Below are 18,797 nucleotides of genomic sequence, written 5' to 3' on the forward strand. Positions count from 1 at the left end.
TTTCTGTTTCTGTTTCTGTTTCTGTTTCTGTTTCTGTTTCTGTTTCTGTTTCTGTTTCTGTTTCTGTTTCTGTTTCTGTTTCTGTTTCTGTTTCTGTTTCTGTTTCTGTTTCTGTTTCTGTTTCTGTTTCTGTTTCTGTTTCTGTTTCTGTTTCTGTTTCTGTTTCTGTTTCTGTTTCTGTTTCTGTTTCTGTTTCTGTTTCTGTTTCTGTTTCTGTTTCTGTTTCTGTTTCTGTTTCTGTTTCTGTTTCGGTTTCTGTTTCTGTTTCTGTTTCTGTTTCTGTTTCTGTTTCTGTTTCTGTTTCTGTTTCTGTTTCTGTTTCTGTTTCTGTTTCTGTTTCTGTTTCTGTTTCTGTTTCTGTTTCTGTTTCTGTTTCTGTTTCTGTTTCTGTTTCTGTTTCTGTTTCTGTTTCTGTTTCTGTTTCTGTTTCTGTTTCTGTTTCTGTTTCTGTTTCTGTTCCTGTTTCACCGCTGAGAGTTCTGAGTGATTTGTTCTGTTTTCAGGGCCAATTTGACCTGCTTCGATTACTTTTTGTTAGTTTATAATTGTTCCAATCATAAATGTTTTTGATTTCATTTATCACCTGATGATATTTTAGTATTTTATATATTTTATACTTCGATTACGATTGTATTTTATTTTGAAGGTAAATTTAAGTCAGTTTGATCTGAATTACAATTGAATTTCAGTTCAAACATGCCATAAATTGGTTACAATTTCTTGCAACCAGTTTATGTTTGTTCATTGTTTCGTCAATTGAGAAAAATTGAATCAAAATTTGAATGAAATTAAATTTTCGGTCAAACATTCAATTTAAAGTTTAAATTTTAAAGAGCACAACACAAACGAAGTGATTTATTACTTGGTTTAATATTATAAGAATTTTGGCATAAATTAATATCTTTGGTCTCACCCACTGCAAATTTTGATTCTGTTACGTCTTATTAGCTCTGTTTTACTCTAAACTCTTTTAGTTTGGTACCTGTTTTGTTTATATTTGGCGCTTAGGGTACCCCAGTTCTGAGTTACGGCGGTTCCATGAATAATTAATATTCCACATTTTCGTCTTTGCACCTTCCTTTTTCAAAATTCTTTTTCTCAAAGTTAATAAAATATAATAGCTTGAAGCAGAACTCCATGATTTGACCCTCTAACAGGCAACTGATGAGTATTTTCTCATGAAAGTCACTGAAAAAAAATTTGTTTTTGTAAAGCGAGGTTGTGTCTGGTGCGAAGAATAATAAATAGAATTAACTGGAAAATTTCGGTATAAGCTAAAAATATTTTGGGTCGTTCAATGGCAGGTGGCGCTCGCACCCGTGCTCTTTCGGTTGATACCCAAATGTTTTACCGATTAAACTACTGCGGCACCCTTATATTAGGTGGTCTAATAGGGGAACTGTGGGTAAGACGAACAGGGTGGGTAAGACGGACAGGTGGTTGATTCTACTAGTTAAGCACTAAAATTCGTAAATATTTTGATGGGCATCCAACCATCTTGCTATCTCATGATGTCTGAACGTTTCCATCATCATTTAGAACTTTCCAATTTTGATAAAGTGCAGAAAAACTAAAAATTGGAAAAAATACTGCGTCTGGATGTAACTTTTTTTCCATCGAAATTAAGCTTTTTGAGTGGTTTAACTCCAAAATGTTGCCCATAGCATGAAGTATTTCGATTGATCACCTTTTCAAGCAACGTCTGCATTGAAATAATACGTAATTTTTTTTGCGTATGAAAAATTGTGAACACTTTAAAAAAATGTATAATGGTGGGGTGAAATGGACAACTGCTAGTGTGGGTAAGATGGTCAATGAACATATTATAATAAAATGGTTGATTTTGCTTCTTAGTGATATCTCAAGCATATAAATGAAAATTTAACCGGCAAACGTGAACTTCAAACAAATTAGCAGCGGCCAGGCCTGAAACAGTTTTTGGAATGCTTGTTCATATTGCCGCTGCCAAACAATTTCGTATTGGCTGCCTCTATTGGGAGGGGGTGGACTGCCCCCTTCATTTTTTGCACGCTGCACTACCTAATTTTACGTATTCAATTTGTTAAGGGTCAAAAATAATAATATGCTCTCAGTTGGGGCGATTTACAATACCTGTCCATCTTACCCCCACACATTGTCCGTTTCACCCGCAGCACTAAAAAAGTTCACTTTTTCGGACCATTTTTAATACTCAAAATACACATTGAAAAACATTTTTTGTTAAATATTTCACTAGCTGCTTTTGAAAACAATATATTGAACTGAAGTAAACTGCATTTAGATTTTATAAATCATAAGTTCTCTGTATTATATTAGCTGTTCTTCTTAACCTGTTCGTCTTACCCACAGTTCCCCTACCTACTTTTGTTTAGCCCAATTCTATCATTCTACCTGTGCACTACACAATCGCTTCGGCGACTATAATTATTTTTATATGATTGCACTTAGTTTCTGCCACCAACAAGATAGACTGTTATCTACTTAGTCAGTGCGATAGAAAAAGGCAATCTATTACCGGACGTCGCAACTCAAGTAACAATGTGAGTTTTATTGTACTCTTGTTGCGGTTTTCGTGACCAATTTTGGTCATAACTTAAATTGTTACTCGTGTACGGCAAGTTTAGTGCTTCTACCACCCTCACCACCGGGTGTTTTTTCGCTTTTACTTATATCTGACCCTATACATGGTCAAGACGTTAACTCTTTATTGAAAAGTGAGAAAGTGTCTGGTGCGAAAAACGATAAATTGGATGAACCGGAAAATCTCGGTATATGAGCCAAAATAATAATTGGGTCGTTCAATGGTAAATTAGAATCACAAGTAACAATTCTACAATAAAAAAAAACCGACACGTCACATCCACGTGAAAAATCATGCAAATTTCTGTACGGCAACTTACATGAACTTCATGTACAGTGGGATTTCGAATTTGGCATGATTCGATTTTGGCAACATAAGTATCCGTTTTTTTTTGAAACGATGGTTCTACAATTGATGGAGGAACGGTAGGGGAAAGTAATGAAAATTTTTTGAGCATGGAGGGAAAAGAGTGGAAAGGAAGGGGGGAGGGGGGTAAATAGGTAGCTACGCTTAACAAGTTGTCGTTGTGACTCCTACCTTTTGTGCAATGCGGAGTCCAGGAGTCACAACGACAACTTGTTAAGCGTAGCTACCTATTAACCCCCCCCCCCTCCTTTCCACTCTTTCCCCTCCATTCCCAAAAAAATTCAAAGACTAAAAACACGAGTTTGGTCAAAAGTGTCCGTTTTTGGCAACACAAATATTTTACTTAAAATATGCTTAAGTCAGTTTCCGCATACATACATTAAATGACGAAAAAATATTGCCCTAAGTGTTTTCATGAAAAAAAGTTTGCGGTTATAGAATGTTTCGAACAATAATATTTTTATTGCCGTAGGACTACGTCTTACCGCAGGTCACCAAAAACTTACTTGCACTGCACGGAAGCTCTTGGCGGATTTTGTAAATATAAAAAGGTTGCAATGGTGGATTAATAACATTTAGTCAATTTCTAACGCACTTACATTCAATTTTTTCATATTATTTTGGCAACATAGGCGACACGCATTTGTTGCCAAATTCGAAATCCTACTGTACTAGTTAACGGGAAAGATGATCAAATTTACCGGGATCGCACGTAAACTGGTTAGTATGAGTGCGGGTTACAAATAATTCACGTGAATGTTACATGAAAAGTGTGGACGAGAATTACGTATGTTTTCACATAAACTTGACGTGCAGATTTTTTTGAGTGTAAGTTTTATTAGGTTCCTCTAGAGTGACTATATACAGAGTGACGACACTGCCAAAATTGGACTGACAATTATCTGTCAGTGTCATTCCAATCGAGCAGCCGACCTATCAATCGCATGTGCAGAAAATAGAAAGAGATTCTTCATTGCATACATTTAGGATGCCAGGTCGCCACTCTGTAGATAGTCACTCTAGGTTCCTCTAGTGGTTTTCATAAACAATTTTTTGAAAATCAGATTATAAGCTCAAGTAGTCGAATCACGCTCTATTCAAAGCAATCTTATTGCTAAATGAAACATCTGTAAAGATATTTTTCTAACGAAATAGTCCCATTGAGTGAGTATTCCGGACTTAAATGGGTTTCCTGTGCAAAAACGTAATTCCACTACTGACGTTTCTTATCGCAATAAAATCTCTTTCCGGGCAGCATCTCGCTCTGCTCTAACGCGCCAAGCAAATATGCAAGTTCAAGCCCGGTTCTTTTCAATTTTCAGTCGTTAGAAGTCAAACTGCAGCAAAAACGTTACTAAAACTATATAAATTCAACATTGTTCACCGCAATAAATCAATGGTCTTTTTTGCCCAATTTATACTAGTTGTATGCACAACTTTCTATAATTTGTTCTCAAAAGTGGTTGTTCAAAAAGCGTTGGAAACTTCTGAAATCGTTTCAATAATGCCTCCAAGTTGGAGTTGGGGGCTAAACTACGGTATGTATCCTAGTATTACTGATTTTCTATATCATCGCAGCATGTTTTTCTTCTTGCTTTCGAATGGGTTGAACTATCCTTCCTACTTTGCCATATAATTACAATGAAAATATTATTCAACCAGAAAGCAAACAGTAAACCAGCAGACCAGTAAACTACGGCGGATCAACTTTCATCACTTTCGAAAGCTCGCCCAGAAGTCAACACACAGTGGTGGACAAGGCCAACAATGCATCCAATCCCTTCGGCATATTTACTTTTGAATCAAATGTCGGTCGGGTATTTCTTCTTTGGTCGGTGCCAACTTTTTGTCAGACCATCATAGCCTTGAAGGGAACCAGCAAAGCACTTTCCAAAGCAAGCGCAAGTTCCGTTTCTCTGCTGGGCAACATCTCCTCCCCGGGCGTGGAACACAACACTCTGTTTTCTAATTCAGTTACGGTACCGCATATTTTTGTTTCATTCCGTGTTTGATATTCAGGCCCAGGAATTACCATGTTAACTTTCGTACCAAGAAGCGTGGGCAGAGAAAAGTTTTCGCTTGCGATATCTTGAGTGCTTCATTCCGGCTCAGGTTTCAATTATGTTTACTGAATGGCGGAATAAAAAAAAAGAGCTGCGTAATTTTGCTCGCAGAATTGTTTTTACCCTTCTGATGCTTCCGGTTTTTTTTCTCAAGGTTTGTTTGGTGTTTCTTAACATTTCTCATTTAAACTTTTGCACATAATTATTTGGTCTTTAAATCTGAGCACAGCGCACATATTTTTTTCGGGAAAAGTGGTTTAATGTTGTCAAAAATTCGTAAAATATTTTTGAAATCACTGTGGGTAACTGGATGTTTAGAAAGTGTAATAGACTAATCCTTATCAGGATGGTGACCAATCAATTTAATTGACACATTTCCAGCATAACAATTTTTCTCCAATTTAAACTATTTCCTTATCATCCCACAGATCGCTCGGGCCCGAATTCGGCGGTGCAGTCGGGATGTTGTTCTACACCGGGACAACGCTCGCGGCTGCCATGTACATCGTCGGTGCGGTTGAAATCGTACTGGTAAGTAAAGTACACCTGCATGCCGTTGCAGTTGTTCGCTTCTAAAAGCTTGATCCAATTCGGGGAATAGCCTGCTGCTTTTGCGACCCTTGACCGCTACTTAATGTCCCGCTGCCGGAGGCGGAAAACGATAAAAGCTCTTGGATAAAATAAATGCAATTACCCTGCCAGAATGCGAAGTGGTATTGCTTCCGTAAAGTTTTTATTGTTAATATATTGTGGCACAAACTGTCCAACATTTCATAGCAATGCGCTGAAAAATAATGGTCTGGAATTCCACAGAAGCTGAACAATAATACATCTAGCATTCAATCAAGCGATAGGAACAACTTTGCTTTGTTAGCAATGTCAGCATGTACCGTTCAAGTCGTAATTTGTATATGTCACAAATAAATTTTAAAGTGAGGTATAATATAAGAAGCGCCTGATGCATTTCGCCAACTTCCAACACTCAGTAATTACAATCGAAACATTAGCACATTGTTGCACTGAACAAATTGCTAATATCTATAAATAGGAAGGTCAAATTCCAGCGTTGAATTAATTCGGGCAACAAAACTGATTTATTGTTGTTTTGATGTATTATTGATGGTGGCAACGGAAAACGGATGTATTGATTTATGACGGTACAAAGTGAATTTTGTCTATAACATTTGTCCCTCTTTTTTATCGTTTCAATCCTGAGCTAGACGATTTATGGAGCTTTAAAATAGAACAAAAAACAAAAAGTTCTATCGATTCTATCGGGATCCAACGTTATTTATCGCCTACATTGTTCGCCTTTCGGATGATATGTTGGCCTACCATCGACGCATCTGCATGCGAATCATTTCGGAACACTGCGAAAGGCGCCGAAAACCTGATGACTGAATCTGCCAGCAATAGAATCAATTATTCTTCAATCTAATCGGCTTAGCCGTTGGGAATGTGAAACATCTTCTAAAACCAGAAGAAATTTGATACTTATATACACATCACTTCTGAACCCCTACGTTTTCTTTCCAAACTACCACCGAACAATGGTGCTACCCCAAAATGGTTCTCATCGACCAATAAGGATTTATCATAACCACATGGAATATGAAACTGATGTTTGAAAGAAGATAAGAAGAAGTTTATTAACAGAAAAAACAGACACGAGTTGGTTTTTACACCGAAAATCAAAAAAAAGTGTTTCTGTGTCATAAAATTTGAACTTCGTAATGTTTTACAGTACGCAACAGCTGAAACGAAATTAAAACTGAAATCCTATGTCAGCGCTTTCCACATGGGGATACGCCAAAAATCAACTTACTTACAGCAAAATAGTACACGGAACTCCGCCGGGGAGTCCTAAATCCAAAATGGTTGGAAACCATTGTCCTACGTAATTCGTTAAACGATAAATAAGCTCTTCAATCTTACACTGTTACTAATGGAATACTATTCCTAACATCCTAATGGACTCTGATGTCTGAAATCACTGAACAATGAAGAATGTAAAAATTATAACAAGACAGTCAAACGAAATCACAAAATTGAATTGTTAGTACCATTTTACGTTCTTATGATGACTAGACTAGCCGAGAGTTATTGAACAGTTAAACCTCTTTAATGTGAGGTCATTGTTTACTCCCATCGGCATAACCTGGTTTGCAAAGCAAAATAAAAGCATAACGTAGTAAATGACGAAGTCGAGTGTTATAGATTTTACGACTCATTATTAGCAATAAACTCGTATCCTTCGGCTTGGCTCATGCTTGCAAGGTGTGTCACTTTCAGGATTGTTATTCACAGCAGTCAGACTCTTTCCCCATTGCGGGACAGTCGATAATATAGGTCTTATAAGGTTCGATTGATCGAGGTACATTAATATAATAAGCAACTAATTGGTAATTATAATGATAATTAAAAGTTGTATGCCGACTTTCCAGATAAATCAACGTCTATAATATAAGGTACACTTCACACACAACTTCCAACTATGGACCTTGAAGATTCACAATCAGCAATTCCATGAAAAAGCAATATTGAAATTTAAAAGTGCTCCAATTTTATACAAATTTTGTGTGCTTATTTCTTCAAGGAAAAGGTTATACCCGGATAATTTTTACTTGGCGCTTAAGACCACCCCTTCTGAAGTGTGAACTTATTAAAACAAGGTTTTGCTTAGCGGGTGTAAACGTCGTTCAGAACTTGACCTTTCTTTATCTACAGACTTCGTAGCTGGTTATCAGAGTACAGGACAATTACTGGGCTACTGCAACGATTCTACTGACTCTATAACAGCACCGCCCAAGCAAGATTCGAACATACCCCGAAGCTAACTGGGCGGATAGACTTCTCAAAGAATTCTTTTAGGGCGAACCAACCACTGCACAGTGGGCAAAATCGACCGAAAAAACGGAATTTTTTGTTGCCGCTATTTTTAAGGGGTAAAAAGTAACTTTTCTTATGTAAAAAATCACAAGAAATCGATTGGTCGCGCGGAAATGACGGCAAGTAGCCCATTTTATCCCATTCACCCCTATTTCCTAATAGTTTTAAAAGAATCATGCACAAACTCTCTCTAATTTGAGATTCTATGGTTAGAAAAGAAAAAGAATTTTAGGAAAAAGGCATATGAACAATTTTATTTTAATGCAAGATAATCTAGTAGTCTGTTTTGCCCTATTTTACTTAAGGTTTTTGTATCACAGGTAAAATGCCAATTCGATACTTTTAGCAGAGATTTTCAAGAAGGCATGCTTGTTGGGAAGGTTGAAAAAGTCAGAAAATCGAACGATGATCAAAATTTTGTGTAAGGGAATGGTTTGCCTTGTTTTACCCTACAACTTTTATTGAAATCTGGGATTAATAGAAAAAGGATCAAATGTGAAAGTTCTCCGATTTCGTTCTAATTGGGTGGTTTTGTTCCTAATTGAAAAATTTTAGACCCATATTTTTTATTGGTCGCTTAGGGTGCCGCTTTCTGAGTTAGGGTGGCTTCAAAAATTATCATGTTTGCCATTCTTTCTTTCTTCAAAGTTTCAAAGTTTTTGTAGTTTAGAATGCTCTGAGCTACAGCCGAATATATTTTCTGCAAAGTTGATTGAAACATCTTTTATTTAGAACTAAAATCATTAAAATTGGTTCAGTGGTTCAAAAGTTATGAAGTTTTAAATGAAATAAAATCGGAAAGCATGAAAAAATGTCATGCTTTCCGCCAGCCTAGTTCAGAAAGGGGCACCCTAAGCGTACAATAAAAAATATGGGTCTAAAATTTTTCAACTAGGAACAAACACACCAAATTCGAAACGAAATCGGAGTACTTTCGTCGTTCGATTGTCGTTCGATCTTCTAACTTTTTCAACCTGCCCAACAGGTATGCCTGTTTGAAAATCTCCGGTAAAAGTATCAAATTGACAGTTTACCTGTAATACAGAAACCTTGAGTAAAATGGGGCAAAACACACTTGTCGATTATGTTGCATTGAAATAAAATTCTTCATATACCTTTTTCCCAACATTCTTCTTCTTTCCTTACCGCAGAATCCCAAATTAGAGAGAGTTTGTACATGATTCTTTCAAAACTATTTGAAAATTGGGGTAAATGGGGTAAAATGGGCTACTTCCAGTCATTTCCGCGCGTTGAAACCATCACCAATCGATTTCTCGTGATTTTTTACATAAGAAAAGTCACTTTTTACCCCTTAAAAACAGTGGCAACAAAAATCTCCGTTTTTTGGTCGATTCTGCCCACTGTGCACTGGTTGAAAGCCCCAATAAAAAAGTTAATAAATAAATAAATAAAAGAAATTACTTTTTATTAACTCGTAAATGACTCTATACGCAGTCATGATGTAAGCTATTTTGGAAAGGGAGGAAGTGTCTGATGCGAAGAATGACCAATTGGTTGATCTGGAAAATTTCGATATAGACCAAAAATATATTGGGTTGTGCAATGGCAAGTGGGGCTCTTTCGGTTGGTACCTCGTACCTGAAACCACCAACGAAATTTAGCGATCTGCAGCTCCAGGTACCAAGTCTCCATTCTTTGTCCTTACTTCGTTGCCTTTGCCCATGCCGAATGTTCCAAGTAGAATTTTCTTGACTCTTTTAATGGGGTGAGTTTGGATAGGTAGCCGTACTAGGGCTTACATTATCGAGTCGCATGATGGGGCTGCACAGTGGTCCAAAAGAGCGAGAAGTGGAACTATCTACGAACACAAAAAAACTGGACGTGTATCGAGCCTTTAGCGAACGCGAAACACATAAAACGTAGGCTTGCCGTACTCCCATTTGGGTGGTTGGGGACAAGCGGAACTCATACAAGTTTATAGTACTCGACATAAGCTTTAAGATGAAGTGCTGAATTCATAATTCCACTTGCCCCATTTTACCCCATCGGCTCGTGAAGCTATGGAAATTTAAAGCTTGAATATGCGATAACTCAGCAAGTAAAGGTCAAAGAGATTTGCGGTCTTCTGCAAAAACGTGTATTCTGAGTGCTTCGATAATTGCATTCTTGTAAAATGCAGCTAAGAAAAGCTAAGTATGAAAAACTAATTTTTAAAGAAGTTTCAAAGAATATGCCCTATATTTCAGCACTCGATAAAGATAGAATTTTTATTTCCTCAGCAAAGCTGCTTATTTTAACAATAATCTCTGCTAAGGTTGTTCGTATTCCGACTGGTATCACGAAGAGGTAAAGATTAGAGAATATAGCATACAAATATCGATTATTTAACATAAGAAATTACATGTTTACTGCAAAAACAAAAGCATGAGAATTTTTACAATTTCGGAAATAGGGGTTATGAGTCAGGTAAGCCAGCAGTTTTGTTTTTTTCTCCCATTTCAAACCGGAAGAGCGTGGAAGCGAGCCCCTTGCCATTGCACAACCCAATATATTTTTTATCTATATCGAAATTTTTCAGTTCATTCAATTAATCATTCTTCGCATCAGACACTTCCTCTCATTCCAAAATAATTTACGTCATTTCCGCGGATAGAGTCATATACGAGTTATTAAAAAGAGTAAACACACTTGGTGGTGGTTTAATCACGAGACCTGCCGGAGCAACTGTCGGCAACACACCGCTTGTTTCTATCGCACTGACTCAGTAGATAATAGTCTATAAAATAATATCGTCGCATGAGAGTGTGTAGTGCTTATACACGGGAATGATAGAATTGGGAGAATAAAACAAAACTAGGTATTGGACTACCTAATATAACGGGCGATAGTAGTTTATTGAGTAAGCATTCGGGTACCAACGGAAAAAGCGTGGGTGCGAACCCACCTGTTTTTTGCACAACCAAATATATTTTTTGTACATATCTAAATTTTACAGTTTATCCAAAAAATCATTCTACGCCCCAGACACTTCCTCCCTTTCCAAGATAAAAGAAATTAGCTTGTGTTAATGCAATGGAGACTATAGGGACAATAGGGAGAAGTCCCCCAATACTTGGCACCTAAGGATTGACATATACAATATCAACACTTAGCATAACTTCAGTTTATATTCACTGGAAGAGTAATTTAGAAAATTATTTTTCAAAAAAATTGGGTACACGTCCCGTGGACCCCCCCTTCGTTTGACAACACTTTTTAATTTGAACCCCGCTAGTTGGCACGACGTGCAAATTAAAAATAGTTCAAATTTCATTGCTAATGCAGACAATGCACATACACACAATTCGTTTGTACTGCGCTAGCGTGTTTAACTGTTTCACATTCCGTTTTCCCAACGATTATGATAGAAATCCGAACGGAGAATAAAATATTGCACTGCCTGCAACTGCCAACTAAATCAAACCAGCAACAATAACAAAGAGCAGGGCGACCAGTTCGTTTAAGTTTCAGCATATTTAGGGTTGCCAGTTGTTCAAATTAAAAACTAATCCCGTAAGTTTGCATGAGAAATCGTTCAAATGAACGGGGGTCCACGGTACTTGCATAACTAAAGCACCAATTTAGACGCCTAATGAGAAATCGATAAAAATCATTACATAAAATTGTGTCTCCCAGTACCGGAAACCTAACCAAAATCACAAAATAAACCAGTTCAGGGCTTATATTTCTGAAAAATACATGTCAAAAATATAAAATCTTTTATTGCTTGCATATTTGTATGCACTACACCGAAGCGCTTCTATTTTCTTCAAAAAATTGACCTTCACCTGGTTTCCTTGTTTGCAGCTTTGCTCAGTTCAAAAACAATGCCTGATTTTCGGAGATTGTGTTGGGTAGAAATCCAAATATCGCGTATATGAGAATGTTAAAACTGTCGCAATGACATTTCAAATCCGAATCCCAAAATCGTGCCTTCCACGAAGAAATTTGTTTTTTGACTTCTTAAGGATAACCATTTAACATAAATTCATACTCGTGATGAAGACACCATGACTTAACCGTCAATTCACACGACAAACTTAAAGTACACTAACATAACCACATATACACCACTAAGGTCTACTGTTAAAGGATGAAACAGGATAATTGAATTATTTTCTGTTCAACAAGACCACAACAAGCTCACGAAGGAATATCGTGGGGGTCCACGGTAGAGGCCCCACCGTTAACCCAAAATCGCCAACCAGCACTATTGAACAGTGTAGCAACATTCAATACGCCGAGCAAAGAAAACCCCAAAATTGGATAAATTTTGCGCTGCCTCCAGCAAAACAGACTGGTAGCTACCTTTTTTCGGTGGGAACAGTCTCTGTTTGCTGGTGCTAGACCGTATCGAATGTTGAACCGGTTTGTCCCTACTTGAGACAGACGATGGCAATCAAGCTGTTCGCTCGGTCTTAATGATATGTGGCAAACAAGCCCACGCACACCGGCATTCGTTCGGTTCGAGGCATTCGAACGAGCGTAACGAGCCATGCGAATATTTGCAGGTTAGCAGCCACCAGGCATCGAATGAACGTGTTTCGGATTCTATTGCCTCGTCGATTGTGTTACGCGTTATTGAAAAAAAATGCGACCAAAATTCAAATACAGAAAATCCGTGTAATTGGTTCTGGCGACACATTCCAGTCAAGCCAGATTTATCGTGAGAAACAAGGATGTGTGAATTCGGTGGACTTTATGGGGAGAGATTATTTTACTTATGCGGGGCACAAGAAATCTTATATTTTATGTACTACCGAACTGAGAATTGTTGTGGTACGTTCTGTATTGATTTACTGCACTTCAATATTGTCTTTATTAATGAAATGAATAAAACTAAACAAAATAAAATTGTCATTTGAGATTCGAGATACTTCATATAATATAATTTATTGTGCACAGTCGAGTTTTTAAAACGTGTCTATATTACTACCCTGCGGTACGTCAGATGTGTTAACCATAGTTTTGAAAAGATAGAGCCGATTCGTGCACGAATCGTTCTGCAAACAAGTAACGTTCGTATAAAATCAATTGCTAACCCGAATATAAATTGCACAACAGAATTTTTTCATTTTCACGCTTTGTTAACAGATAAAGTTAAACTTTTTCAATCCTGTATCTTTTTTAAGTCCTATATAGTATTTTAATATTAATAATTCAAATATCTAAAACTAAAGTTAAGTCTTTTTTCGGATGTGTAGATATTCAAAACGTGCTATAAAATAGCCTGTAACTTATATAATTGGCAACTAGCGTAATAGCAATTCGGTTGAAAAATCAGACAAATGGATGTTCTGTCGGATTGGTTCAGACATTCCACAGCGCTCGGTATGGTGCTTAATCAACATAAATTCCCGGTACTTGTGTTTCAAGTGTTCCTCAGCCAGTATTATGCCACTGGTAATTATTTCGTTTTCAGTCGACCATAATCTGAACGGCGGAGATGTGCTCAACCCATTCGAGTGCATTTGTGCTAATTAATTCTCACACCCACTGAATTTTTTTTACCTCACAATGCCTTCTATTTATAAGATATATTGGATGAAATTTATTTAGTGCACGTCTTGAATAATACATTAATCATAATGAAATATAATACCTCGAATTCACGGTGACATACTTCTGTACTAATAACCGATGGCAGCACCGCAATACAAGTTTCAATCAACTGAATATATATTTAGCAAATACGACACCTCAAAACAATAATTTTGAAAGTAAATCAAATTGCAAACAGATCAATAAGCTAGTTAGATTATTTAGTTCATCCTTATATCCTTCATTCGAATCGAAACTCTAACAGGGTTCGAAACGACCAAATCAAAAAACGGGCACATCATCCAAACACACACCAGGAATGCTAAAGAATGCCCCAGGTAGGGTTTATTGTATAATATATCGCTCGAAATGATAGCAACATTCCCAGATAGGCAGCTCCGTTTGTCCCATTTCAGGGATCAAAGAAAAAAGGGGAAAACGAGATAGAATTTTTATAAGGCAATAACATTTCCATCGGTCGTTTCAACAGCCGAATGTTTTGCTGCCCTCAAACGAGCTTGCGTACTGGACCGCCAGCTCAAGCCCAAAAATAGGATTCGGAATGCCCGCCCCCAGGAAAGGCTTTCAATAAACGATGAAAAAGTTAACCAAGCATTCAAGTAGTAGTTCACATAGTAAACCTGGAACCGGGAGTAAGTAACGAGCAGTTGGGACTTTATTTAAGAACAAACCACACGTTGTTGTGCTGGAGTATATTCTTGTGGTTCCATCAAATTCCATCCCGCACTCTACGGTTTGCTGACACTGAGCCTGCCTGTCTGCCTGTTCTGGACGAAGAAAATTTTCTTATTGTTGTGGTTTGTGGCTCGTTTTCAATCCAGTTCAAGTGTGGTGTCAGGAAACGGCTGTGGTTTTGGGCAGGGAATAAACACTCTAGCTTTCATTTTGTAGAAAATTGCACTTTCCGCTTCACCCGTAGTGTGCAGAAATGTCAATAGCATAACTTGTAACCACAAAGCTACGGCTGTATATAACGCCTTTATCATGATCTTGAACTAACTGACACTGGTCAGCGCGGGTTTTGTGCTGCGAGCCAAATTTGGAGTATTGAAAGGTTATGTTACTCTAACATTTCTAGGGCTAATTAGTAGTCTGCGCGAATGTGGGACTCTTTCAGGATAATATTACAAGTTTAAAAATAATGACGTGGCCCGTTTTCTTATAAGTCAATAACGGAGTATACTCTACTTCTTATCGTATTGACTAAAGGTTTTGGAGCGTCTTAGTAGAATACGAAACCTGGAATCAAATAAAAAGAAAACTAATCCAATTTAATTCTACTATGTATATTTATTCTTGACAGATACGTATTTCGTGTTTGGTAAGTTGACTATGCCAATGTCCTGCACCAAGAAGCTCTTGGCTGGCATGATAGTTGCCTCCCACAGCCCGCCAAAATGCGGTGGACGTAAAGGAACGAAACGCTAGATCATTTCATTTTCTGCACAACAGTTGCTTCGGTTGACTATCGTTGGATTTCCACTAGAGATGGTCGGGTAGCGGAAAATTTGCCCGAAACCCGCACCCGTACCCGTACCCGCTGGGTTCGGGTCGGGTTCGGGTATTGGGAAAAAATAATTTGCGGGTTCGGGTCGGGTACGGGTTCTTAATTTTTGTTTTTGAAACCGGGTACGGGTCGGATCGGGTATCTCTATTGACCACATTTAACACTAAAGATGGTCGGGTACCCGGGCCCGTCCCGTACCCGACGGGTTGCGGTCGGGTTCGGGTATCAAAAATAATAAACTTGCGGGTTCGGGTCGGGCACGGGTTTTTAATTTTTTTCTTAATCGGGTACGGGTCGGGTTCGGGTATTCAAATTTTCATACCCGACCATCTCTAATTTCCACATATCGTAGATTCTAAGCAAACTCTCGTTTGCTGCACGCATTATCATTCATTTTTCCATGGCAAGTAATGAAACGAAGGAATACGGCTAGGAAGATCGCCGTAAATAAATCAAAGCCAGCTCGATGTGTCCGAATTTCTGGAACCAGCATGTAATAGTGTATGATTGTAGCACTCGGTTAGGAGAATCACTAGCAGCTATTTCGATGAGAGGAAGTTTGGAAATTTTACATCTTTGGATACATTTTCATCACATTTGCATCATTTCGGTGGTGATGATATAGCAGTTCGATCTTCGTATCTTTGAAGATCAAAGATGTCATTTGGAAACAATTCACACTAAATTAATTGGCAAAAAGAAGTCAATATTGATCTAGTATTCAACAGGTTCAATGGAGGCCTTCTAGGCATGCAAATATTGTATCTAATATGAAATACAACGACGGCTTGAAATAATTAAGGCTACACAGTCGAACAAAGGATACTGAGTCGACTGTGGCTATGGTTTTGGGTTCCAGCATTCCGCGTGAATCAAGCAATGGTAGTTTGCTCATGGGTTATGCAGACCGAACCAATTTACCAAAGGAACTTACCTACTTATCCTGGTGTGATGTCCCTCAGAATTTAAGCTGCATAGCAATGCTCCGCCAACAAACACGGTACATGGCTGTCCGTATCCAATTTCCCGCATGTCCCACACTTTCCAGGGCATGTTCCACTTGGTCTAACCATCGAGCACGCTGCGCACCTCTACATCTTGTACCAACCGGATTCGAGGCGAAATACATTTTTGGGGGGTTGTTGTTTGGCATTCTCACAACATGCCCCGCCCATTGTACCCTTCCAGCTTTACCAACTTTCTGTATACTGGGTTCGCCGAAAAGCCAGCTGGTGGTTCATCCGTCTCGTCCATTCTCCTAAGTCCTAAGCACACGACGTTCGGAAACGGTCAGTGCTTTCAAGTCCCCGTTGAGTATTGTCCACATTTCGTGCCCGTAGAGGACTACCGGCGTTTTGTACATGGTACATTTGGTACGGGGGTGAAGATTACCATGCCTTAGAGTCTTGTGGAGTCTTACTACGGACTTCGGCACGACTTCCGAGAAGTATACGTGTGCGTATTTTTCTGCTGCAGTTGTTATCCGACGTCTTCAACAACCCGAGGTATACAAATTCGTTCACCACCTCGAACTCGCCCCATCGACTACCACTGTATTGCCTATGCGAGCTTGATCGCGCTCGGTTCTTCCTGCTAACAGGTAGCTACTTGGTTTTAGACGTATTTACCACTAATCCAACTTTTACTGCTCCACGTTTCAGTATACATTTGGTATACTGCTCATCAACCACCCAAAACGTCCTCACGACAATGTCCACCTTGTCAGCGAAGCAGATAAATAGGCTAGATTTATTGAAGATCATGCTCCGCATATCAAAACCCGCACGTTTCATAACACCTTTTACCGTGATGTTCAACAGTAGACAAGAAATACCATCGCTTTGGCGAAGTACCAAATGTTGCATGATTTCGACTGGATAGACTTTGTGGATAAGACGAACAGCTGGACTGAAAGTTCCTAAAACTTGTTCCAACTATCCGATTGGCTAACAAGGTTACATTTTGGAAGGAGGGGCCAGTGCAGGATAGAAAACAAATCTGTCCAACAAAAAATTTCTACAGGCTTCGAAAGCACTTAGTCGTCGTCATCAGCAGCAGCAGGCCGGAATGGCTCGTGCTGATTCAAGCAGTCGTCTCCATTCAACTAGTTCTTGCTGCGTTTGACCTGGTGAGCCATCTTGCACGCTGAGTCCCTCTGTTCCTGGTGCCGGTGGGGTTTTCGCAATGTCATCCGGCATCAACACGACGTGTTCAGCCCACTGTAGCCGACCGGCTTTCGTCAGATGCGCGATAGGAATTTCTCAAAGCAGTACCTGTAACTCGTGACACCTCTGCCACTCCACTTTCAATTTGTACTCCGCCAAGTATCGTCCACATCACCTTCCGCTTAGTACGACAAGGGCACTTAGGGCCTTCGTTAGCAGCATCACAGCTTCATGTCTATAAAGAACTACCGCTCTGGTAAGGGTTTTGTACATTGTTAGCTTCTTAGAGTGGCGTATGCTTCTTGATTGTAGCGCTTTACGAAGGGCAAAGTAGACTCGACTTGAATTCGCCGCAGGATCTCCTTGCTAGTGTTGTTGTCCGCGGTCAGCTGTGATCCCAAATTCACGAAGTCATCTACCACTTGTAGTTCGTTGCCGTCAAAAATTACCCTCGTGGAAGGCGTGCGTTTGTTTCCTTTGAGCCTCTTCCTGTCATGTATTTGGTCTTTGACGCATTTATTTTTAGCCCAATCCTTCTAGATTCCGCTTGCCTCCGCCATCGCAAAGTTCCTGGCTATCATATCAAAGTCATCTGCAAAGCCTAGGAGTTGGCTACCTTTGGTGAAAATCGTGCCTTCCGTTTCGTAACGGTGAGTACGTTGTACTCCTGACATTTGTGTAAGATCTGTCGGATGGTGACAATTTGGGCCGAAGTGGCGTGGAGTCAAGTGGAGTCCTCTTAAAGCCCACCTAATTATTACCTACGAAACCTTGTGTTATCGGTGACCGCCGAAGTAACAGGATCTTAGAGAGCACCTTGTTAGCGGCTTTTACCAGGGTTATACGGCGATAGTAGCAGCAGTCGAGCTGATTATCCTTTTTGTAGATGGGGCAAACTACTCCTACCATCTAGTCCTCCGGTAGCTTCTCCTCCTCCCAATTCTTGAAAATTACGCAGTGTAGAGCCGTTATCAGCGCTTCTCGACCATGTTTATAAAGTTCTGTCGGTAGGTGGTTCTAACCAGCGGCCTTGTTGATCTTCAGCAACCCGTTTTCTCGTTTAACTTTTTGAAGATCAGGTACTGGGACATTGCTATCTTCCATGGGCACTCCTAGATTAACTTCCGTTCGCCTCCTTCTGCAGCTTCGCCATTGAGGTGTTTATCGAAGAACTGGTTCCATCTGTGAGTCACCTCGCGCTCGTTTGTTATTAGATTCCTTCCCTCGTCTCCACACATGTCAAGTTTCGATGTGTAGCCCTTACGAATTTGGTTCACCTTCTCGTTAAAGTTGTGCGTGTCATTAGCACGGAATAATTATTCTAATTCTTCTAGATCTCTATCCTCCTTTTGGCATTGTTTACTCGTCAGGATCGTGGTCAACTGGTTTCTTGCTCGTCGATATTTGACCAAGTTCTCCCTAGTGGTAGTGTTCAGATAATTTTTCCAAGCAATTTTTGTTCTGTCCATCGCTTGTTGGCATTCCCCATCATACCAATCATTTTGTATTGTCCGGGACATTTCAGCTAGAGCCTTGCTGATGGCAGAGGGTATTTTGCCCCAACCGTCTTCAAGGTTTGTAGCACCGAACTCTTCGGAAGAAAGCAGTGCCTCATCCAGTATTCGCGCGTAGTTCTCGGCAGATTGCGAGTTATCTAGGTGCCG

The 18,797-nt window shown here is 39.2% G+C and overlaps 1 protein-coding gene across 3 annotated transcripts in view; it reads left to right on the forward strand.

Annotated features, from left to right (window-relative positions):
* LOC128738513 (solute carrier family 12 member 4) overlaps positions 1-18,797 on the forward strand; it is a 427,692-nt gene that overhangs the window by 361,536 nt on the left and 47,359 nt on the right. For all 3 annotated transcript variants that reach the window (XM_053833713.1, XM_053833715.1, XM_053833714.1), the window contains exon 8: positions 5,439-5,541. In XM_053833713.1, coding sequence (XP_053689688.1) covers positions 5,439-5,541 — 103 coding nt within the window. The remainder of the gene's footprint in view (positions 1-5,438; positions 5,542-18,797) is intronic.

Source organism: Sabethes cyaneus, chromosome 2 (assembly GCF_943734655.1).
Source record: "Sabethes cyaneus chromosome 2, idSabCyanKW18_F2, whole genome shotgun sequence".
Lineage (NCBI taxonomy): Eukaryota > Metazoa > Arthropoda > Insecta > Diptera > Culicidae > Sabethes > Sabethes cyaneus.